Genomic DNA, 21,115 nt, shown 5'->3' on the forward strand with positions numbered 1-21,115 from the left:
AAGGGAAGGGAAGGGAAGGGAAGGGAAGGGAAGGGAAGGGAGAAGACAGGCAGGCAGGCAGGCAGGCAGGAATAGGACGCTTTCATTACAAACAAAACATTCTGATTTACAAGTAAAACATTTTAGAATTCTGGAGCTGAAAACAGGGAAGCAGCACCACACCCATTGCAGCTGCTAGTAATCTTATGCTAATGGATCCCCAAATCAGTCTCCGGGAGAGGGATAAACCATTGAGGGAGGTAGTAACCCCGCCCCGCCCCGGGATTTATTGAAAATACTACTAACACCTGTTTTCTCACTAGCGAAACCAGTGGACACAAAGTGCAGCCAGCAGCACAGACTCTTCTTGTATCACTGAAGGAAAGCAACATAGGCTGCAGAGGCTGGGGGCTCCTCTGGGAGCTTGGTGCATGTGGCACCCTGCTTTGTGGTGGACTTTGTGGCAGGCTTTTGCTGCTGGTGCTTCAGTAGAGGAAGGCTGCTAAATGCTCAGCTCAGGGAAGATGGCTGTCTCTGCCGTATTATAAAACTGACTTGGTAGTATTTGTGTTGTGTGCACACGAGGTCTCCTTGTAACTCAAGCTGGATTAGGAATTCCTAGCCTCCTCCCTCTGCCTCCCAAGTGGTGGAAGCACCAGCATGCATCGCCATATTATGCCCTGCTTAACTTTCTTGAGACAGAGTCTCTTATGTAGCCCTGTCTGCCACAGATCTCCCTGTGTAGACCAGCTTGGCTTTACCTACTGAGAGCTGGGATTCAAATCGTGCCTGCTTTTTTTTTTTAAAGGACTTTAGATTAAATTACAGAATCATAGTTCAGAGACAGGATGTGATGGCAAACTTACCTGTAAAATGGATAAAAACATACAAAAGATCACTCCAAGACAGACACGCTGGGCAGGGTGCTGTGCGCCCACGTACCTTGCTGTCCAAGAGAAGGTTGTCTGGCTTGATATCTCTGTGGATGAATCCCAGCTGGTGAATGGAGTCTATGGCTAATACTGTCTCTGCTATATAAAACTGAGTCTCCTCTTCTGTCAGAGTATCTTTTTTCATCAATAAAGTCATCATGTCCCCTGGAAGCAGAAAGATACAAAGCCACCACCATACACACAGAATGCATGTACACACACACAAACACACATAGACACACACACACGTAAAATATGAGTAAGAACCAGTTTTCAGATACATCTTCGTTATCTGCTAATATAAACCAACTACATCCGACTGTGCTGTGCCCCATAAAGTGATGATGTACAGGGTTAACGTGGGAGCAATCAGCAACAAATCTCTAATGTGTAAAGGCAAGAAAGTCACACTCAGAGAAAAACCTATCTCCCACCTAAGCACTACGCTTTTAATTTCATTTTCCTCTTTGGAGAAGTGAGAATTTTTCCACAGTTACAAAGTATATTTGTTTAGGACAGTATTTTGGACCCAGGGGGAATCCACTTGGCTTTTACGTTTGCTCACGTGTCTGTGTCTGTGAAGCATCTGCCTAGAGGGAAATGGCAGTTCCACACAGGGTGAATTGCTGCCTTAGAATGAAACGCCAAGTAAAATGTAAATATTTTGGGAGATTTAAACAAGGTTCCCCCACTAACATGGAGGGGGGGGTGGGGAACCCATGGGAAGAGGACTGTGGGCAGCTAGGCGGCAGTCACAATGCTGGGTCTGCTCCTCTCCACTGGAATGCAGCTGCCTGACAGGTGAGGTCACTGCCTGTTCCTAAGACCACAGGGCCTTCTCCTAACACCTCCCTCTATCCTCATATAACTCTTCATCGACTGACAAACTTCTCAGTGTCCTGCAAGGTGAAAATTTAAAGCTTAATACCAGCATCATAAAGCAAGAGGAAAATAAGATTCATATCCTAAAATTCAGCAATCAAACAAAAGCAAAGGAAATATGTAAAATAGCTAAAAGGAGGGTTCAGTTTCCACCTCATGTAAAGCTACTTAGATTAGAAAGCAAGGAAGAGAGAGGCCTCTGATCCTAGCACCTCCTGCTGCCCTCTGACAGCAGCCACTCGCTACCTGAGGCCAGGGGCAGTGGGGAGGCCAACCCTAAGGTCACTGCAGCCTTCAGTCCCAGGAGAGCAGCTGATGGATGGCCTTACTTGTGTGGGCTTGCCCATGTGATGGGACAGCTCAGGCCTGCTGGTCTTAGGGCTCTGCAGGCCAGCATCACCAAATACAAAGGGCAGTGTCTGAGGGACATGAGAAGCTAAGGAAGAGCTGCAATAATGGCTAGCAGACACATGATAGCCAAGCTGTTCCCTACTACTGAAGTGCTTAAGAAAAAAGGTGTTCTACCAGCCAACTCTGTGTTGTAATCTTCATCGTTGTTAATAAAAATTACTGGTGACCCTGGGTCTAAACTAAAGGGTGTCACAAGACCAATATAGCATGCCCCAATTAATTACATTTGTTTTGTTAAAAGCCAAAAAGAAAAAAAAGCTACTTTCTATTAGCTCAGAATTCACTGGTTCATCAGAAAAGAGACTGTCCCAAAAACATAGGGACACCTGCTCTGCCTTACCTGTCTAGGCTTGACACCTCAGAGAGGAGAGGTGGACTCTAGGTCTTAATATAGGTGAAGAGGGAGTTACTCTAACAAACCACAGGAAAAAAAAAAACCCCAAAAACACTGAAGCAAACAGTGCTATCACTTCAGTCCGATCAGCTGGACAACCCATGCCGGGTGCCAGCCAGCAGTGGCAGGCAGAGCTCCCAGTCTAAATGTGTCTAAAGGAAAAATAAATACAAGACCTGTCCACCTGAAATGGCGAGTGAATGACCGGCAGAGAGGCAGGCAGCACAAAGCTGTCTACTGCCCTCCTTTACGGACCTAGAACAGACACAGAAAGCGGTTCTGTGAGCACAGTTACAGGTAGAAAGGAGGGTTCGTTGCTGATGTGAGAGAAACCACAGAACAAAGGGAAATCGACCTTTCATTGTGAAGTAATTACCTCCAGGCAGGAACTCCATGATTAGGTAGAGGTTTAGCTTATCCTGAAAACTATAGAACATTTTCACAACCCACAAACTGTCTGCCTCCACTAGAATGTCACGCTCCGCACGAATGTGGCCAACCTGGAGGTATATGCATTTGATTAATGACAAGCCTTGCTCTGCTGTAAACTGTATATTTGTTTAAACAATTTAAATACTGTTCTGAATATTTAGTTGTGATGAGCAAAAGTTCTGCTAACACACACTGACCACCTTGAAACTGACATTTGACTTGAAGGTCTTTGGTGACAGAAACCTGGTAAGAAAGGCTTTGAAATCTGCTGAAATGAATGAATGGCTTCAACCCAACACAACTGCAGCAGTACTATGAAGTAAATCTCTGATTAGTTAGAATTACTGTCCTTTTATATAAATATGTTTATTATATATAATTATATGCATATTGTATATAATAAGTTTATATTTTTTATTTTTTAAGGCAGAGATTCATGTATTCCATGCTGGCTTTGAATTCTACCTCCAGATCCCTCTGCTTCTATCTCCAAAATCAAAGATTATAGGCATGAAACACCACATAGGTTTATGTGGTAAAGCAAGCACACTCCACAGCGTCCCCAGCCCTCTGTTCTAGTAATCCAGTAGAATAAACAGTCCCCAAGGTAAGACCCTGAGCAGTCCCACCTCAGGCTACACTATCTAGGTGAACTGGTTTCTGTCTAAGGTTTCTGTTTTCTCTGGTTGTTTCATTTTGCAATGCCTGAGGTAGAACCCAGGACCTTCTTGCTATACAAGTGCTCATGTTACTTAAAATTCAGCTACAGGCTCCAAACTGATATCAAAATAACAGAGCCCTGAGTGACAATCAGATCACCATGACACCGCAGCACTCTGTAGCTGTAGCTCACTGCTGGGCACTACACTGCAGGATGAAAAAAACATTTACACTGGCTTAAAGATTCAAAATCATGGCGTTTCTCATTTTCTACATTTGCTGTAACACCTAACTACAGGCAGCTTGGGGGAACTGGTAGAATCACCTTTTTAAAATATAATGCTTTATGAGCAGGGGTGTGGCTCCGCTGGTAAAGAGCTTAAATAGCATGCATGAAGCCCTGGGTTTGATCCCCAGCACCATGGAAAGCTGAGGGTGGGGGAGGGGTGCATGCCTGCAGGTCTAGCACTAGCACATGAGAGGTGGAGGTGACACCCTATCTCAAAACTGGTGATCATTATATCAAACTGATATTATTTACAATATGGAGTAGTAACCAAAACATTATTGCATATTCTCAAATTATACTCCTCCTTTCATTTTTAAGAGTCACAAGATCCAAAGATGAAGTGAATCAAATCTAAATTCATTAAGATTCAATCCAAGGGCTGGAGAGATGGCTCAGTGGTTAAGAGCACTGCCTGATCTTCCAGAGGTCCTGAGTTCAATTCTCAGCAACTACATGGTGGCTCATAACCATCTGTAATGGAATATGATGCCATCTTCTGTTGTGTCTGAAGACAGTAACAGTGGACTCACATCCATAAAATAAATAAATAAGCCAGGCAGTGGTGGCGCACTTTAATCCCAGCACTTGGGAGGCAGAGGCAGGAGGATTTCTGAGTTTGAGTCCAACCTGGTCTACAGAGTGAGTTCCAGGACAGCCAGGGCTATACAGAGAAACCCTGTCTCAGAAAAACCACAAAATAAAATAAATAAATAAAAAATAAGTAAATATTAAAAAAAAGAAAGAGAGAAAAAAGAAAAAAGAAAGAAAGGTATGCCACCACACTCTCTTTCCTAACTTTAAGTATTTTGTTTTGTGTACACGTATTTGTGTGTGAATGGAGGGCAGAGCACAGCTCCCAGAAAACCTCACATTGAGCACCTTCCCACTCTGAGCCCTCACCAGCCCCACTTCTAACTCTCAGAACAGCTAACAAACTGACAGGAGTTTTGAGTTTTGGCTAAAATGATAGGACATACATATTGTAAAACTTACTCATAACCCACAAATATCCTAACTAAACAACACAGACATTATTTTCCTCAAAGAGATTAACTGGTCCTCTCTCCTGGAGCCTGAGCATCTATCTACACCATACACTGACCTCTGGGCAGCACATACATAGGGCTGTAAGGCACTCACATATCAGTTGGTGTTTGCATAAACTACAATAATAGCTGAAGATTTGTTAAAGATCTGCTTTTAACTGGAATTAAGAATCCAAGGCTTGGGCTGAGTACATGGCTCAGAGGTTAAGAGCACTGGCTGCTCTTCCAGAGGTCCTGAGTTCAGTTCCCAGCAACCATGTAGTGACTCAGAGCCATCTAGAATGAGATGTGGTACCCTCTTCTGGTGTGTAAGCATATATGCAGCCAGGACATTATGTACATAATATATAAATAAATATTTGAAATAAAAATAATTCAAGGCTTAGCCGGGCATGGTATTGCATACTTTTAATCCCAACACTTAGGAGACAGAGACAGGTAGAGCTCTAAGGTCAAGGCCAGCCTGGTCTACAAAGCAAGTGTATGACAGCCAGGGCTGGTCACAATGAGAAACCCGGTCTCAAAAAACAAACAAACAAACAAACAAACAAACAAACAAAAAAGAAAAGAAAAAAAGGAATTCAAGGCTTCCTAGTAAAACAGAAAAACAAAAAAACAAAAGACTTAATAATTGCTATGTGAATGGTTGGTTTGCTTACATGTATAGTCTGGGTACCATGTGCATGCACTGCACAAAGAGGCCAGTAGAGGGTGTCACATTCCCTGGGACTGGAATGTGACCATTCCAAAGCCACCATATGGGTGCTAGAAATTCAACCCAGATCCTCTGGAACAGCAGCAGTTCTTTTAACCATTCAGCTGTCTCTCCAGCCCCCAAGCACAAGATTCTGAAGAGGCACTTGAATGTAGACAGGAAATGCTCCCTGATTACAATCCTCAGTGGGCAGAGAACACTAAATGTGGGGACAGCCTCTATCCTCGCTGCTGCGCTCCAAATGAGTTCTGCCTGGCACAACATCTCTGGCCTCAAACTGCAGCGTCACCCACTGCTACCTCTTCTGAGGCAACCAGCTCAACAGACCCACAGAGGGCTGCACTCTTATTTAAAAAAATAAAAATAAAGCTATCCTATGGAATGTGCATTAAGTATGTATGTCAGGTCTAGTTTCATCATGAGCTTCATCCTTACTGGATAATGTGGGCTGTTAACTAGGGAGGGCCCAGGGCCTTGCACATCAGACACAAGCACTCTGCTGGAAGCTCCACGGCAGGCCCAAGACAGTTCCTAATCATAAAGGAGACCTGCTGCTGCTCTGCCATTTACACTGTCCACATTAACTCAGAAACTGGCACATCAGTAAGCTTCACAGAGGACCCATCTTTGGTTAGGTGTCCAGGTTATAGTGTATTCAGACTCGCCAGTTCTACACTCCCATCCAAGGAGTACAAAAAACTCCCATCATACCAGGCGTGAGCTCAAAGGAGGGTCTCCTGCAAGTGTAGCTGTGGTTATCAAGGACCCAAAGCTGCTTCCTCAAAGCCTGGACTGTGAAGCACACCATCTGTGTTCACAGGTCTTGTATTTTTTTTTTAAATTTTATCTATTTTAATGAGTGCTCTGCTGCATATACATCCACATGCCAGAAGGGGGCATCAGATTCCCCTTACAGATGGTTGTGAGCCACCATGTAGTGGCTGGGAATTGAGCAGGCAGTGCTCTTAACAGCTGAGCCATCTCTCCAGTCCCTTACTTATATTTTTAAATATACAAGTGCATCTTTTGAGGATAAAAAATAGGACAATATGCATAAGAGAACTAACTAGAGAGAACTGTAGTAAAGTAAAGACAACTAAGCCAACAGAGTAATTAGGCGACAATCCCCCACAGCTGACTGCCGGCAGCTCCCGCTCACTTACCTGCTCCTTCTCGAGCATGTCTGCTTTGCGCAGGATTTTCATTGCGTACACATGCCCTGTGTCTTTCTTCTGAACAAGCCGCACCTGGAAGGGTCCCAAAGACGTGGTAAGTCAAGTTCACACTGCCAAGCTAAGGATTTGCATTTCTAGCACCCCGAAGCTTCACAAATACTACTCACACTAGAAAGGCATGACCATCTGACTAAGCAATACTAGCAAAAACAGACACTTTCAATGTTACAAACAAATCTACTATACAGCTGTGACAGCGATGAGAAGACCTCCACCTGTCTCCACAGCTCAACAGCTTTGGCTCCGAGTTGAACACATGTAAAAGCCTTTAGTTTCAATTTTAAGGCATGGCAAATATCCAGGGTTAAACCCATGGCAAACACCCGACAGTTGACTCAGAAAGCCTAAGTAAAAATCACAACATTTAATATGAAAATTATATATCAGACCCACTTGTAATCCTAGCACTCAGGGACTGAAGCAGAGCTCTCACCAGCTTGAAGCCAGTCTGCCTATGCTGTGTGAGACCCTTTGTCAAAAAAACAGAAAAACAAAACAAAACAGAAAAACCCACAAAAATAAAACCTTCTTCTTGGAAGAAATAAAGTAAAATAGAAATTAAACAGCACTTTTAAATTTTTTAAAAAAAGATTTAATTTATTATTATATGTAAGTAAGTACACTGTAGCTGTCCTCAGACACTCCAGAAGAGGGCATCAGTTCTCATTACGGATGGTTGTGAGCTACCATGTGGTTGCTGGGATTTGAACTCAGGACCTTTGGAAGACCAGTCAGTGCTCTTAACCGCTGAGCCATCTCTCCAGCCCCACTTCTTAAATGTTTTAATTATTTCTTTACTTTACTTACTTAGGTTTTATGTGAATGGGTGTTTTGCCTACAAGTATGTCCGTGCACCCCATGTAAGCAGTGCCTGAGGAAGCCAAAAGGCAATGGATTCCTGAGGGACTGCAAGGCCGTTGCCGGCCGGCTGGCCTGTGGCCACTGTAATTCTGAGAGAAGCAGCAAATGCTCCTTCCTAACCGTTACTCAGGCAGAGGCTCACTGTACAGCCCCAGCTGGTTCCCCATTCAGAGATCTGTGTGCCTCTGACTCCTGCGTGCTCACTTAAACCATGGGCCACAGTACCCAAGTGACCTGTTTATTTTATGTGCATGAGTCTGTCTGTGTGTAGGTATATGTGTGAGTGCAGATATTCAAGGAATCCAAAAGAGGGTCTCCAATCCCGCGGAACTCAAGTTGCATGCAGTTGTAGCCCCCTAGGTGGGTCCTGGGAATTGAACTCAATCAGGTCCTCTGCAAGAGCAGTGCCCTAACCACTGACCCAAGTCTCTGGCTTTTACATTCTTTCAAAAATGTTTTATTAGGAAAAAAGTTGTCTTTCTCTATATTTTTTTCTGACAGGATCTATGTAGTCCTGAAACTCACTATGTAGAAAAGGCCCCAAACTCATAGAGAGCCATCTGCCTCTGACTCCTAGGTGCTGGGATTAAAGACCTATGCTACTATGTCCAGCCTATTTTCCATTTTTTTTAAAAGAATTCAATTATTTTTAATTAAAGTGAATGTGTCTGTAAGTGGGCACTGTATTCTAAAAGTGCAGTAAGGGCTTTTAACCAATAAGCCATCTCTCTAGCACCATTTTTCCCAATGCTTTTAAAGAGAAAATTGTACTGTGAAAAGAAAACTCATGGTCTATTAAAAAGGAAAAACCTCCTGGCAAGCTCCTGACCATTCTCTCCTTTCCCCCAAGATACCTTAAGTTTTGTGGGGTTTTGTTCTCTTACTGTAATGCCAAGTCAAAGAGCAAGCTTCTATTCCTTCTCCCAGGTCCAAAATTCCATTTAATTTACTGTCCTTAGATGGAGGACATACTAGATATTAAACTGGTAAGAGCAGATACTACACCTGATCTCAGTCAAAAAGACTGAGAAGTGGTTTTTTTCCCTGTGTCTTTCTGCATTTTGTTTTTCTAATCAAGTACCATGTGCATTTTTCTTGAACAGGGAGCATTTTGAAAAACACTTCCTTATTCTCAAGGGCTAACTGGAATTCTCAACTGAAGGGTCAATTTTACCTTTTGAGAGTCTCTTCACGATAATATGCAGTTCTCCCGAGTACTGTTGTTTATACCATGTTTCTCCTTCTACACGGAGACCATGTAATTACTGCAACAGTAAGCTGCCTTTGCATGTTTTCCATCAATGGGAATGACCTTGCATGAGCTCATTCACCGTTTTCCTAAGTCTGCTCTTGTAGTGTAGCAGGATTCATTGATAAGATCTGGGCTAAGTAAGGGCCTGGGGAGCAGCAGAAGGGCAGAACACCTGTCTACATTTGATTCTTGCAACCACAGACACAGACAGCAGCTGGGCCTTTAATGCTCTATACTAATTCAAGGTCTATCTTTTTTTTTTTTTTAAAGACAGGATCCCTAGCTAACCTGGGCTGGCGTGTCCTTCTGCCTCAGCTTCTAGAGTGCTAACATTACATTCATGCGTATGTCGAACCAAGCTTAGGCACATCTCTTTAGAGCTGTAAGCATCTGGTAGGGAATAGAGTGGAGACAAGATCAGTTTCCTCCTTGAGAACGGTGGTACTGGGAAAGCAACAGCTTCAAGGCAGAGGACTCCAGCCCAGCCTCTGGTCTATGCTCAACAGCTGTGTGACTGACAGACAGTGTGCATCTTCAGAGTCTTAATGTCTACATCCACTGTGATGATTCCAGAATTAATGAGTAAATATACTGGGCATCCTAACATCAGGATCTCAGCACAGTGGGACATGCCTGTAACACTCTGCATGCTACGGCAGCGGGATCACACAGTTGATGACAACTTGGGCTACATAGTGTGACTCTGTCCAAAAAAAACAAAGTGCTAATGTCCTCTCTGACAAGACAGAAGTTATCTGGGACAATGAACTGGGGAGAAAAGGAAAAAGAGAAGTGAACATGTCTATCAGTGAACTCCATATATTTCAAGACAGGCTCTCCCTAGCTAACCTGGTATTACACACCATCAGGAACTCATGGCATGTTAAAAGCTTTGATGTTCTGGGATTTTCTTTTCTTTTTTTTTCTTTTTACCTCACCAAATGCTCCTCGGCCTATGACTTTTAAAGACTCAAAATCTTCCAGTCCAAGCCTTGTTCTCTTTAATCGAAGAAACTCTGTCTCCTTCCGAGCGTGCGCGGATCTTCTGAGTCGTTTCTAATGTTTATACAAAGGAAAGGAAGGAAAGCTGAAATTCTGAAACCAAGTCCTAGCTGTCTTGGGCAGCTGGGAGCAGAGCCACACTAGTCTATACATAACCTTCCCATCTTCCCGTGTGACTGACAGCATCACACAAGCATGCTCTAGTGGATCCTTCTCCCCTCCCAGGTCATCAGACGTAACGAGCAAGCCACACTGAAGGGGTGTGGGGCTCCTGAGAACTCTGAAGAAACTACTTCAACAATCTAGCATTTCTAATGGTGAGAGACAAATCAACATTTTCCATGAGCCTTTTCTTAGGTAAGGGTGTTTTTCTAAATCCTCCAAGATCAGTACATACTAGCATTCATTCATCACCTGGCCTCAATGCCCTATGCTGGGGACTTGCTACCACTGTCCTGGGCTGTATCACCCACGTTTCTGAAGGTGTCACCAGGGCTGTTTGGCTACCTGCATCCCTCCTCACCGGTTGTATCTTTGCCTCACATCTGTAAGCTGTGTGCACGAGGGCTGTTGTGAGGCAGTCCCCTGTTCCAATAACGACTTCAGAAATGTTCCTTACTGCTACGGGGTCTTTCAGTTAATTCATTCACTCATTAAAGACAAAAATCTCACCCTCTGGTGCAGGTTGGCCTCAATCCTGCAGAAACCTCCTGCCTCAACTTCCAAGTGCTGAGATTACAGTATGAAGCATCACAACTTGGTAAAAAATTCTCACCTTGTTCTTCTAAATTTTAATTTAGTTTAACTAATTTCATCTTTTCTTTTCTTAGAATTTAAAGCTAATTAATTACCATAACTGTGACTAGAGAGATCTCCCTCTCCTGAGCACTTAATTAACGTCGTCCTCTGAATGAGTAACTGAATCCAAAAGCAAGCTAACTCTCAAATTCCTGTCACGGAGCCAAACACTTCCCTGGCACCAAACCTAACTTGATGAAGAAAACATAACCTTCACGCTGGAACCCGGGAACAAGCCCCATATAAATCACCTCTTCGTCTTTCAGGCCTTCTTCTTCCATCACCTTTTCTAACTTCTTTTGTCTAAAACAAAACAACAACAAAAAAAGATAAAATAGCATTTGTATTCTGACAGGCCTATAAAACAGAATTGTTAAGCACTTGTAAGTATTCACTTAGATAAAAAGTCAAGAAATAGCCGGGTGTGGTGGCACACACCTTTAATCCCAGCACTTGGGAGGCAGAGGCAGGCAGATTTCTGAGTTCGAGGCCAGCCTGGTCTACANAGTGAGTTCCAGGACAGCNNGGGCNACACAGAGAAACCCTGTCTCAAAAAACCAAAAAAAAAAAAAAAAAAAAAAAAAGGTCATGAAACACATTTTCATAATGTGTTTAAGAAAAACACATGAATAAATAAAGTACAATGACAGGAAACAGAATGTTCTGTTTATAAATGAAACAGAAGCTAGCAAGATGACTTTGGGTTAAGGTGCTTGCCACCAAGCATGACTTGATTTTGATTCCAAGTACCAACAAGATGGAGAGAGAACTGATTCCTGAAATCGGTCCTACTTGTCCCATGGCACAAATGCATGTATGTACACACACACACACACACACACACACACACTCTTAACCAATGTAATTTTTAACTATTTAAAAATTCTATTTAAAAAAAAAAAAAAAAAAGGCAGAGGCAGGCAGATTTCTGAGTTTGAGGCCAGCCTGATCTACAAAGTAAGTTCCAGGACAACCAGGGCTAAACAGAGAAACCCTGTCTCAAAAAAACAAAATAAATAAATAAATAAATAAAAATTCTATTTCTAAAATAAGTAAAAATTTTCATTCTTTGTTAGGTCTGCATTGTTTCCAAGATCTATTTATTTATTTTATGTACATGAGTTCACTGTCACTGTCTTCAGACACACCAGAAAAGGGCATCAGATCCCATTACAGATGGTTGTAAGCCACCATGTGGTTGATGGGAATTGAACTCAGGACCTCTGAAGGAGCAGTTAGTGCTCGTAACCCCTGAGCACTCTTAATCTCTCCAGCCCAGGATTTTTTTTTTAACTACAGCCTCATGATGATTTGATAAAACTGAAATAACCAAGTAGAACCTCCTTGTATTCAGCAAGATGAAGGAAAGTAGGCAGGCTGGAATCCCTCTTCCACCGCCCATCAGTAATCCAGACAAGCAGGTGACTTGTATAGAGCAAAAAGAAAAAAAGCAGAGAGTGGTGCTGCAGCAGAGTGGAAGGCCAGGCTCAGTTCCCAGCACCTACAACACTGCACAATTGTCTGCAACTCCAGGGCCAAGGAATTTGATGCCCTCTTCTGGCCTTTGCAGACACCCACCAGGCAAGTGGTCTAGACATACATGCATATAAAACATGCATACAAAATACTAATATTTGCTCATGGCAAAGATAAGAACAAGGAAAATAGCATAAAAAATAACTTGTAATTTTATCTCCATGACCAACACTAAGAAAAGAAATACCTTCAGCCCTGAACCTTAGTTAGGATAAAACTGACCCTGAACCACAGGTCACCACTGACAGTACAGCGATCTTCAGATCACACAATACACTGCATCGTTAAGAAAACCTGAGACAGGGGGCTGGAGAGATGGCTCCATGGTTAAGAGCAGTGACTGCTCTTCCAAAGTTCCTGAGTTCAAATCCCAACAACCACATGGTGGCTCACAACCATCCATAATGAGATCTGATGCCCTCTTCTAGAGTGTCTGAAGACAGCTACAGTGTACTTATTAATAATCATAAATAAATCTTTGGGCCAGAGTTAGCAGAGGTCCTAAATTCAATTCCCAGAAACCACGTAAAGGCTCATAACTATCTGTACAACTACAATGTACTCACATAAATAAATAAATAAATAAATAAATAAATAAATAATAAAATTTCCCCCTCTTTGGTTTTTTGAGACAAGGTTTCTCTGTGTAGTCCTGGCTGTCCTGAAACTCACTCTGTAGACCAGGCTGGCCTCGAACTCAGAAATCCTCCTGCCTCTGCCTCCCAAGTGCTGGGATTAAAGGCGTGCGCCACCACACCTGGGGCAACCATTATTATGTATTATGTTAGATTCACGGCTTTAGCTAATCCACCAGAACAATCTTCAGGAAGAAAAAAATAAACACAATATTTTATCAGAGGAAATGCCTGTTTCCTTGGTTTTAACTAGATGGCTATAGAATTATACAAACTATTATTTTTCATGACTAGATAATTAATTATCAACACTTGGTACCTTAGCTGTGTACCAGCGAGAACAATAGGACAGTCACTGTTCTAGGGGACTTAGAGGCTAATGAGCTAAAGAAGGCAAACAGCCGACAGAACTACAGCATGTGTGGCCTGCAAGCTACCTCAGGGACCAGGAAGCACAGGTCACATAAAGTAGCACTCTACATCTGAGGAGCACGCGTCACACGGGCAACACCCTACATCTGTGGGGCTAGCTCTTTTGTTTTGCTGGTATTTTAGACAGGGTTTCAGATAGTTAGACAGGCCTTAAACTCAATATTTAGCTGAGGCTGTCCTTGATCCTGGTCCTCTTGCCTCCCAAGTGGAAGTGGGTCACCATGCTGAACTGTTCTGAACCAACCTGTGAACCTTACCATAGTATTTCCATTAAGTGGTTCAAATTTCTCCTGTTTTACTAGTATACAAGAGGTAATTTCCAAATTAAATTTATTCTTTCTTCCATCTCCAGAATTTAGATAAACCTCACCGTGTAGTAAGTAGTTCCTCTGTTTAAAGTAAACTTAGTCGGATGTGACAGCACATGCCTATAAAACTAGCAATCTGGAAGCTGAAACAGAGGCCTGGCTAAAGGCCAGCCAAGGCTATGTGTGAGACTATATCAAATAAATAATCTTTATGTCTTATTTTTTTAATAATTTATTTTTATTTTATGTACATTGGTGTTTTGACTGTGTGTGTATATACAAATATATATATATAAATACACATATACATATAGATGTATATGTGTATACACACACACACACACACATACATATACATATATATGTATAAGGGTGTCAGATCCCTTGGAATAGGAGTTACAGACAGTTGAGAGCTGTTATATGGGTGTTGGGAACTGAACGGGGGGGTCCTCTGGAAGAGCAGCCAGTGCTCTTAACCACTGAGTCATCTCTCCAGCCCCTTAAGTGTTCTACTAAAGTAGAATAGTACAAAACCTACATTTGAGTGGTAGAAATTAGATGTTTAATTAAATGTATGTACTAGATAAGGCACAGAATATGAAAGTAAAATTGTATTACTTGCTCTCAAAATTTACTGGCCTAAAACTTAGTATTTCAAACTGCATCATATATTAAACATATTCTCAAAGTACAAATGTCCCATTACCAATTGTCATTAAAACTATTACCAAGCTGAGCAGTGATGATGCACGCCTTTAATCCCAACACTTGGGAGTTCGAGGCAGGCCTGGTCTACAGAGTGAGTTCTAGGACAGCCAGGGCTATACAGAGAAACTCTGTCTCAAAAAACCAAAATAAATAAATCTTTTTAAAAAAATTTCATGCCGGGCGTGGTGGCGCATGCCTTTAATCCCAGCACTCCGGAGGCAGAGGCAGGTGGATTTTGCAATTCAAGGCCAGCCTGGTCTACAGAGTGAGTTCTAGGACAGCCAGGGCTATACAGAGAAACCCTGTCTCAAAAAAACAAAATAAATAAATCTTTTTTAAAAAATTTCATAACAACAATGTGAACTACCCCCTCAGTACCCCCAGAGCTCCCAGGGACTAAACCACCAACCAGAGTATACATGGTAGGACTCATGGCTCCAGCTACATATGCAGCAGAGGATGGCCTAGTGGGTCAACAATGGGAGGAGAGGCCATAGGTCCTGTGAAGGCTCTATGCCCCAATGTAGGGGAATGTCAGGCCAGGAAGTGGAATGGGTAGGTTGGTGAGCAGGGGGAGAGGGTAAGGTATAAGGGGAGAGGATTTTCGGAGGGAGAAAATATCTAATAAAATAAAATTTAAAATTTTTTAAAAACACAATATACTAGTGATTAAAAAAAAATTCATCTCTAGGGGCTGGAGCACTGACTGTTCTTCCAGAGGCCCTGAGTTCAACTAAATTCCCAGCAACAACATGGTGGCTCCCAACCATCTGTAATGGTATCCTATGGCCTCTTTTGGTGTACAGTGTACTCCTGTACATAAAATAAAATAAATGATCATTTTTTTCAGTTCCAAGATCATCTTAGTTATTCACTAAAAGAACCCCTGCCAGTCACTCTTGTTCCAAGCAAAAATGAAACCCACTAACTAAACCCACTGTTAGATCCAAAGGGAAAAAGAAGCACACGTCAATGACTCATGAGGAGATAGTGATTTTGAAGGCACATTATATATGCTGTTCCCAGAGACTTTGCCACAACCATGAGGGCTCTAACCTAAAGAATGGTGTACTCCACTAATGGAGTCAAACCTGAAGAGACAGTAGGTTATGGGAGCATGCCTGTGGGGCTGCATCCCACCCAAGCCATCCCCACGAGAGCTGCTCCCACAGCTCGCCAAAGGGGCTGAGTTTCTGCAACTTCAAGCACATGGATGAACCTTTACTTAGGATGTCCTGTCAGTCGGCTACTGACAATACAACACACAGCAGCAACAAATAGCTGGACAAGATCGTAATTTATTCTGTTTTGGGTTTGGTTTTGTTTTGTTTTTTTGAAACAGGGTTTCCCTGTGTAGCCCTGACTGTCCTGGAATTCACTCTGTTGACTAGGCTGCCCTCAAACTCAGAAATCTCCCTGCCTCTGACTCCCAAGTACTGGGATTAACAGTCTACACCATCACTGCCTGGCTAAGATTGTAAATACTTATAAATGCATAAAATACTAGATGTAGAAAAGCAGTCACTACACAGGAACTACCTACTAAACACTGCTTAAAAGAAAACTCGAGGGACACTTTAAAAATCGCTTTTTAGATTCATTTTTAGGCTTAATGTGGTAGTGTGTGCCTTTAATCCTAGCATTTCAGAGATTGAGGCAGAGACAGGAGGATCTCTGTAAGTTCCAGGCAGAACTTGGGTTTATCTGTCAAGTTCCAGGGCAGCCAGGACTACATAGAAAGAAACCTTGTCTTTTCTTTTTTTTTTTTAAAGTTTTTTTTTTTTGGTTTTTCGAGGCAAGGTTTCTNTGTGTAGCCCTGGCTGTCCTGGAACTCACTCTGTAGACCAGGCTGGCCTCGAACTCAGAAATCCTCCTGCCTCTGCCTCCCGAGTGCTGGGATTAAAGGCGTGCGCCACCACACCCGGCTTTAAAGGTTTATTTTTATTTTAAGTGATTGTTATGGGTGTCTTGCCTGCATGAACCTTGCTCACCAGGTGCATGCAGTGCCCAAGAAGGTCAGAGGAACCATCATGTGTGCTGAGAATTGAACACAGGTCCTCTGCAAGAGCTACAGGTGCTTTTAAGCCTTAGCCATCTCACTAGCCCTAGGGAGTGTAAGCTAAATGATTATCATGTTCTGTATATATTAATTAATGATGGAAATTAATTCAGCAGCAACTATTCCTTAACCAGCCTTTCCCCCAAATAACAACAGAGACCTTTTAGTATTTCAAAGCTTAGGCCTCAGCTGGGCAGACTCTCATCAGCTCATCTAAGTTAACCTGACCACCTAGCTCATCCAGCCATGTGGCTAGCTATACCTTCCAGGCCCATAGCCATATCTGCCTCCTCTGACGTTAGGTAATGCTGGAAATTAATGCAGCAGTAAGGAAGAATTGTAAAGTAGAGAAATATATGATGTTGAGGTACCAGAAACTTCAACATTGTTACAACAATCATCTCAAACTGATCAACACATTCAATATAATTCCAATCACAATCTCTGGATTTTTTTGTATATGTTAACAGGCTGACTAAACTTATTTAAAGAACAAAACAAAACAACATTAAAGAGCTTACAAGGTCCAAAAACAGTCTTACAGGGAAATAATATATACTCACAAAAAAAAAATTATACCTCAAGTCTTACCTAATGTACACTTAGAGGGGGACAGGATAGCTCAGTGGATAAAGATGTTTGCTGTACAAACTGGAGAACACAGTTTGAGTTTGAGGCCAGAAGCCATGTAAAGAGTCTTGAGAGCTGTGCTTTGACTTCCAACGTGTACTAGAGCAAATACACATCCCATCCACACATTAATGTATTATGGATCATCACAAAACTAAACCTGTAAGGCCAAGCCAACAAAAATCCCAGAACAGAGAATGTCTCCACGACACAGACTATCAAGACCAAATAAGGAGAGAATGCTGGCTCATCAGGACGGTTCAATGGGTAGAGGCACCGGCCACCAAGTCTGAGTCCAATCCCTAGAATATACATGTGTGGTGGAAGGTTCAAACTGATGCAGGACATCTGACTTCCACACACATGCTGTCACATGCTTGCCCACATACTCGCCTGTGCACACACTCTCAAACCAAAATAACTGCAATACAAAAATTTAAGGAAACAATGGGCTGAAGAGATGACCTGAAAGTTAAAAGTGTTCACTGCCATGGCCGAGAGCCAGTTCAGTCCCTAGCACACACCAGGAAGCGCACGACCACGTGTGATTCTGGTCTTCCTTAGGCACCTGAAAGCACATGGTAGATACACTCATAGGAAAAAAAGAAAAAACATGAAAAATAAAATCTTAATAAAAAAGCCAAATTGACTTCATCAAAAATTTTAAAAGTCTGCTCATCTAAAGACAGTGGGAAAGCTACATACTGGGAGGAAGTGCTCATAGAACACAGGACAAAAAAATTGGTATCTGGGGCACACAAAGAACTCCTGAAACTCAATAATAAAAAGTCAATACAACAGCTGGGCATGGAGACACACACCTTTAATTCCAGCATTCTGGAGGCAAAGGTAGACGGATCTCGGTGAGTTCAAGGACAGCCTGATCTACAGGCTACATTTCAAGACAGCTAGGGCTACATAGTGAGACCTAGGAGGCCTGTTTAGTTTTTTAAAACAAAACGGAATGGTTATCACTGTTCCCATTAAGTAAGTCATTCCAATGGCAAGTACTCGAGTGCTATGGCCAACTCTCTAGCACTCCCCCAAGACAAGGAGCATTATCCCCACTTTCCTGGTGAGGAAGCTGGCATAGAACCGTCCTTTAGGAACCAGCTCCAGCCTCATAGAGCTGCTACTCCTGAGGCAGGAGGCAAACCAAGGAGCTACTCCATGAGACCACAGTGCTTTAGTGATGAACACAAGCAAGGAGAGCAAATGATTTCCTCATAATGCAATGGAGCTTTGGGTTATGACCAGCAGTTTTTATAGGAAGGATTGGGAAATCTGCCTCACTGTCATCCCAACTGCAGTTGACAGGCTACAACATGGTGGCTACAACCCTAGTCACCTTTTATGTACTAGATATGATGCTACATGTAACCACAGCAAATTTTTCATTTTGTTTGTTTTCGTTTTTTGCCTTGTATATGACAGGTGCCTACACATTCTACCACTGAGCAACATCCCCAGCCCCAAAATGCAGTGTTTCCAAACAGAAATCTTTACCTCATTTCTCGTTCTTCATGTTGAGCGATAAGGTTGCTATAAAAATTCTCCAGTGTCACTTTGGTCATTGTCACCCTCTCCTTCGTATGATTGCTCATGGATGAGCAAGGTGTTGATCCTGTCATTGCCATGGCTGCTGGGAGGAGAGAAAGGTGTTGGTATGCATCTTCAGCACTCCCCTGACCCCTTGGTAAAAATATAAATGGGTACCATCTTCCTGGAGGACAAACATAACATGAAACAAGGGCCAGGCAAACAAGCCACGTGTGCTGGTTAATCTAACTGTCAACTTGACACACCATAGAGTCACCTGGAAAGGGAATCTCAATGAGAGACTGTCTAGACAGGGTTGGCCTGTGAACATGTCTGTGGGGATTTTCCTGAGTGATAGCAGACAGAGCTGGAGAGATGGCTTGTAGTTAAGAGAACCTGTTCTCAAAGAGGACCAGAGTTCAGTTCCCAGCACTCACTCATGTGACAGCTGAACACCAGCTGCGAGTCTGGCTCTAGGGACTCCGATCCCTCCTCAGGACTAACCCTGCTGCACATGCACATGTCCACGCCACATACACTTTCCTCTTGTAACGTTTGTAGCAGGCAGCATTGGTTCACTGCTCTCTGCTCTGGACTGTGGGTATGATGTGAACAGCCTGCCTCAAGTTCCTGTTTCCTTAACTCCCACAACAAGGGACTGCAACCCAGAACTGTGAACCAAGCAGACAAACCCTTTCTCCCTCCACTTGTTTTCGTCAGGGTGTCTATCACAGCAACAGGAAACAAAGCTAAGTGTCATCTACCTAGAATCTCAATGTTCAGGAGACACTGGCACCTGACACCATCTTAGTTAGTCAACCATAGCTCTGATAGACCACGACCAAAAGCAACCTGGAGAGTAAAGGGTTTATTAGGCTTAAATACCCCAAGTTATGGTGCACTAAAAGAAGACATAATGAGAACTCAAGGCAGGAGCCAGAAGCCACGGAGGAGTGCTGCTCACTGGCTCACTCTATAGCTTACATAGCCTGATTTTTTTATATTTCAAGAGGACTGTCTGGGGATGGCACTGGCCACAGTGAGTTGGGCCTCTCCACATCAATTCATTCAAGAAGTCCCAGTGGAGCTGGGCAGTGGTGGCGCACTGATGATGAGGGAGCATTTTCTCAACTCAAGTGCCCTCCCTCTTAGAGGATTCTAGTTTGCATCAAGTTGACAAAACACACAAACAAACAAACCTAACACACGCCCTATCTCAAAGCAAGCAAAAAAATACCCACAATTATACATAATTCCATTTTTTGGTCAACTAGGAAACTACCTTGAAATAATAATTCATGCTGGGCAGTGGTGGCGCACAACTTTAATCCCAGCACTTGGGAAGCAGAGGCAGGTGGATCTCTGAGTTTGAGTCCAGCCTGGTTTACAGAATGAGTTCCAGGACAGCCAGGGCTACACAGAGAAACCGTGTCTCAAAAAAACAAAACAAAACAAAAAAAAAAAAAAAAGAGAAAGAAATAATAATTCATAAACATTCATACATTTACAAAAGAAAAGATTCCCTACATAATTTGGTTCAATCAAACTTTTTTTCCTGAGACTGGGTTTCTCTGTGTAGCTCTGGTTGTCCTGGAACTTGGTTGGACTTGAACTCTGATATCTATCTGCCTCTGCCTCTGCCTCATATTGCTTGGATTAAAGGCGTGTACCACCACCAGTCAGCTCAATGAAACATTTTAATAACAAAGGAATACTAGAAATAATATGTATGAACTAACCAGTACCCCGGAGCTCTTGACTCTAGCTGCATATGTATCAAAACATGGCCTAGATGGCCATCACTGGAAAGAGAGGCCCACTGCACATGCAAACTTTATATGCCCCACTACAGGGGAACGCCAGGGCCAAAAAGTGGGAGTGGGTGGATAGGGGAGTCGGGGGGAGGATATGGGGGACTTTTGGGATAGCATTGGAAATGTAAATGAGGAAAATACCTAATAAAAATATTTTAAAAAAGAAATAATATGAATAAATATATAATAGAACTGACTGCAAGTATAGAAAATTCCAGCTAAATATATTCAATTATTTATAGTAAGGTAAATCAGGTGTGCACAGGCCTGCCATTCTAAAAGGCAGGTGTTGGAGGCTCAGAAGTTCAAAGTCATCTTCAACTTACATAAGACTTAGAGGCCAGCCTGGTGTATTGAAAAGGCAGAAAAAGTGTTATTAGCAGTTTAGCTACAAGAGATGAGAATACAATTTTATTCTAGATTGTATTTTCCTGTGATTTTGTAAGGTTTGGGGGAGGGGGGGCTTTTTCGAGACAAGATTTCTCTGTATAACCCTGGCTGTCCTGGAACTCACTTTGTAGACCAGGCTGGCCTCAAACTCAGAAATCCACCTGCCTCTGCCTCCC

General features: G+C 42.7%; 1 protein-coding gene and 1 pseudogene across 4 annotated transcripts in view; both read right to left on the bottom strand.

Annotated features, from left to right (window-relative positions):
• Stk38 (serine/threonine kinase 38) overlaps positions 1-21,115 on the bottom strand; it is a 61,077-nt gene that overhangs the window by 9,877 nt on the left and 30,085 nt on the right. For 3 of the 4 annotated variants that reach the window (XM_021149301.2, XM_021149302.2, XM_029471269.1), the window contains exons 2-7: positions 18,703-18,835; positions 11,140-11,191; positions 10,022-10,144; positions 6,904-6,987; positions 2,975-3,098; positions 922-1,076 (exon numbers count right to left, since the gene is read on the bottom strand). In XM_021149301.2, coding sequence (XP_021004960.1) covers positions 922-1,076; positions 2,975-3,098; positions 6,904-6,987; positions 10,022-10,144; positions 11,140-11,191; positions 18,703-18,833 — 669 coding nt within the window. In that variant the 5' untranslated portion in view covers positions 18,834-18,835. Of the gene's footprint in view, positions 1-921; positions 1,077-2,974; positions 3,099-6,903; positions 6,988-10,021; positions 10,145-11,139; positions 11,192-18,702; positions 18,839-21,115 lie in introns of all 4 variants that reach the window. The other variant, XM_021149304.2, reaches the window with a different exon arrangement.
• On the bottom strand, positions 8,702-8,872 carry LOC115029802 (annotated as a pseudogene).

This window comes from Mus caroli, chromosome 17, assembly GCF_900094665.2.
Source record: "Mus caroli chromosome 17, CAROLI_EIJ_v1.1, whole genome shotgun sequence".
Taxonomy (NCBI): Eukaryota; Metazoa; Chordata; class Mammalia; order Rodentia; family Muridae; genus Mus; species Mus caroli.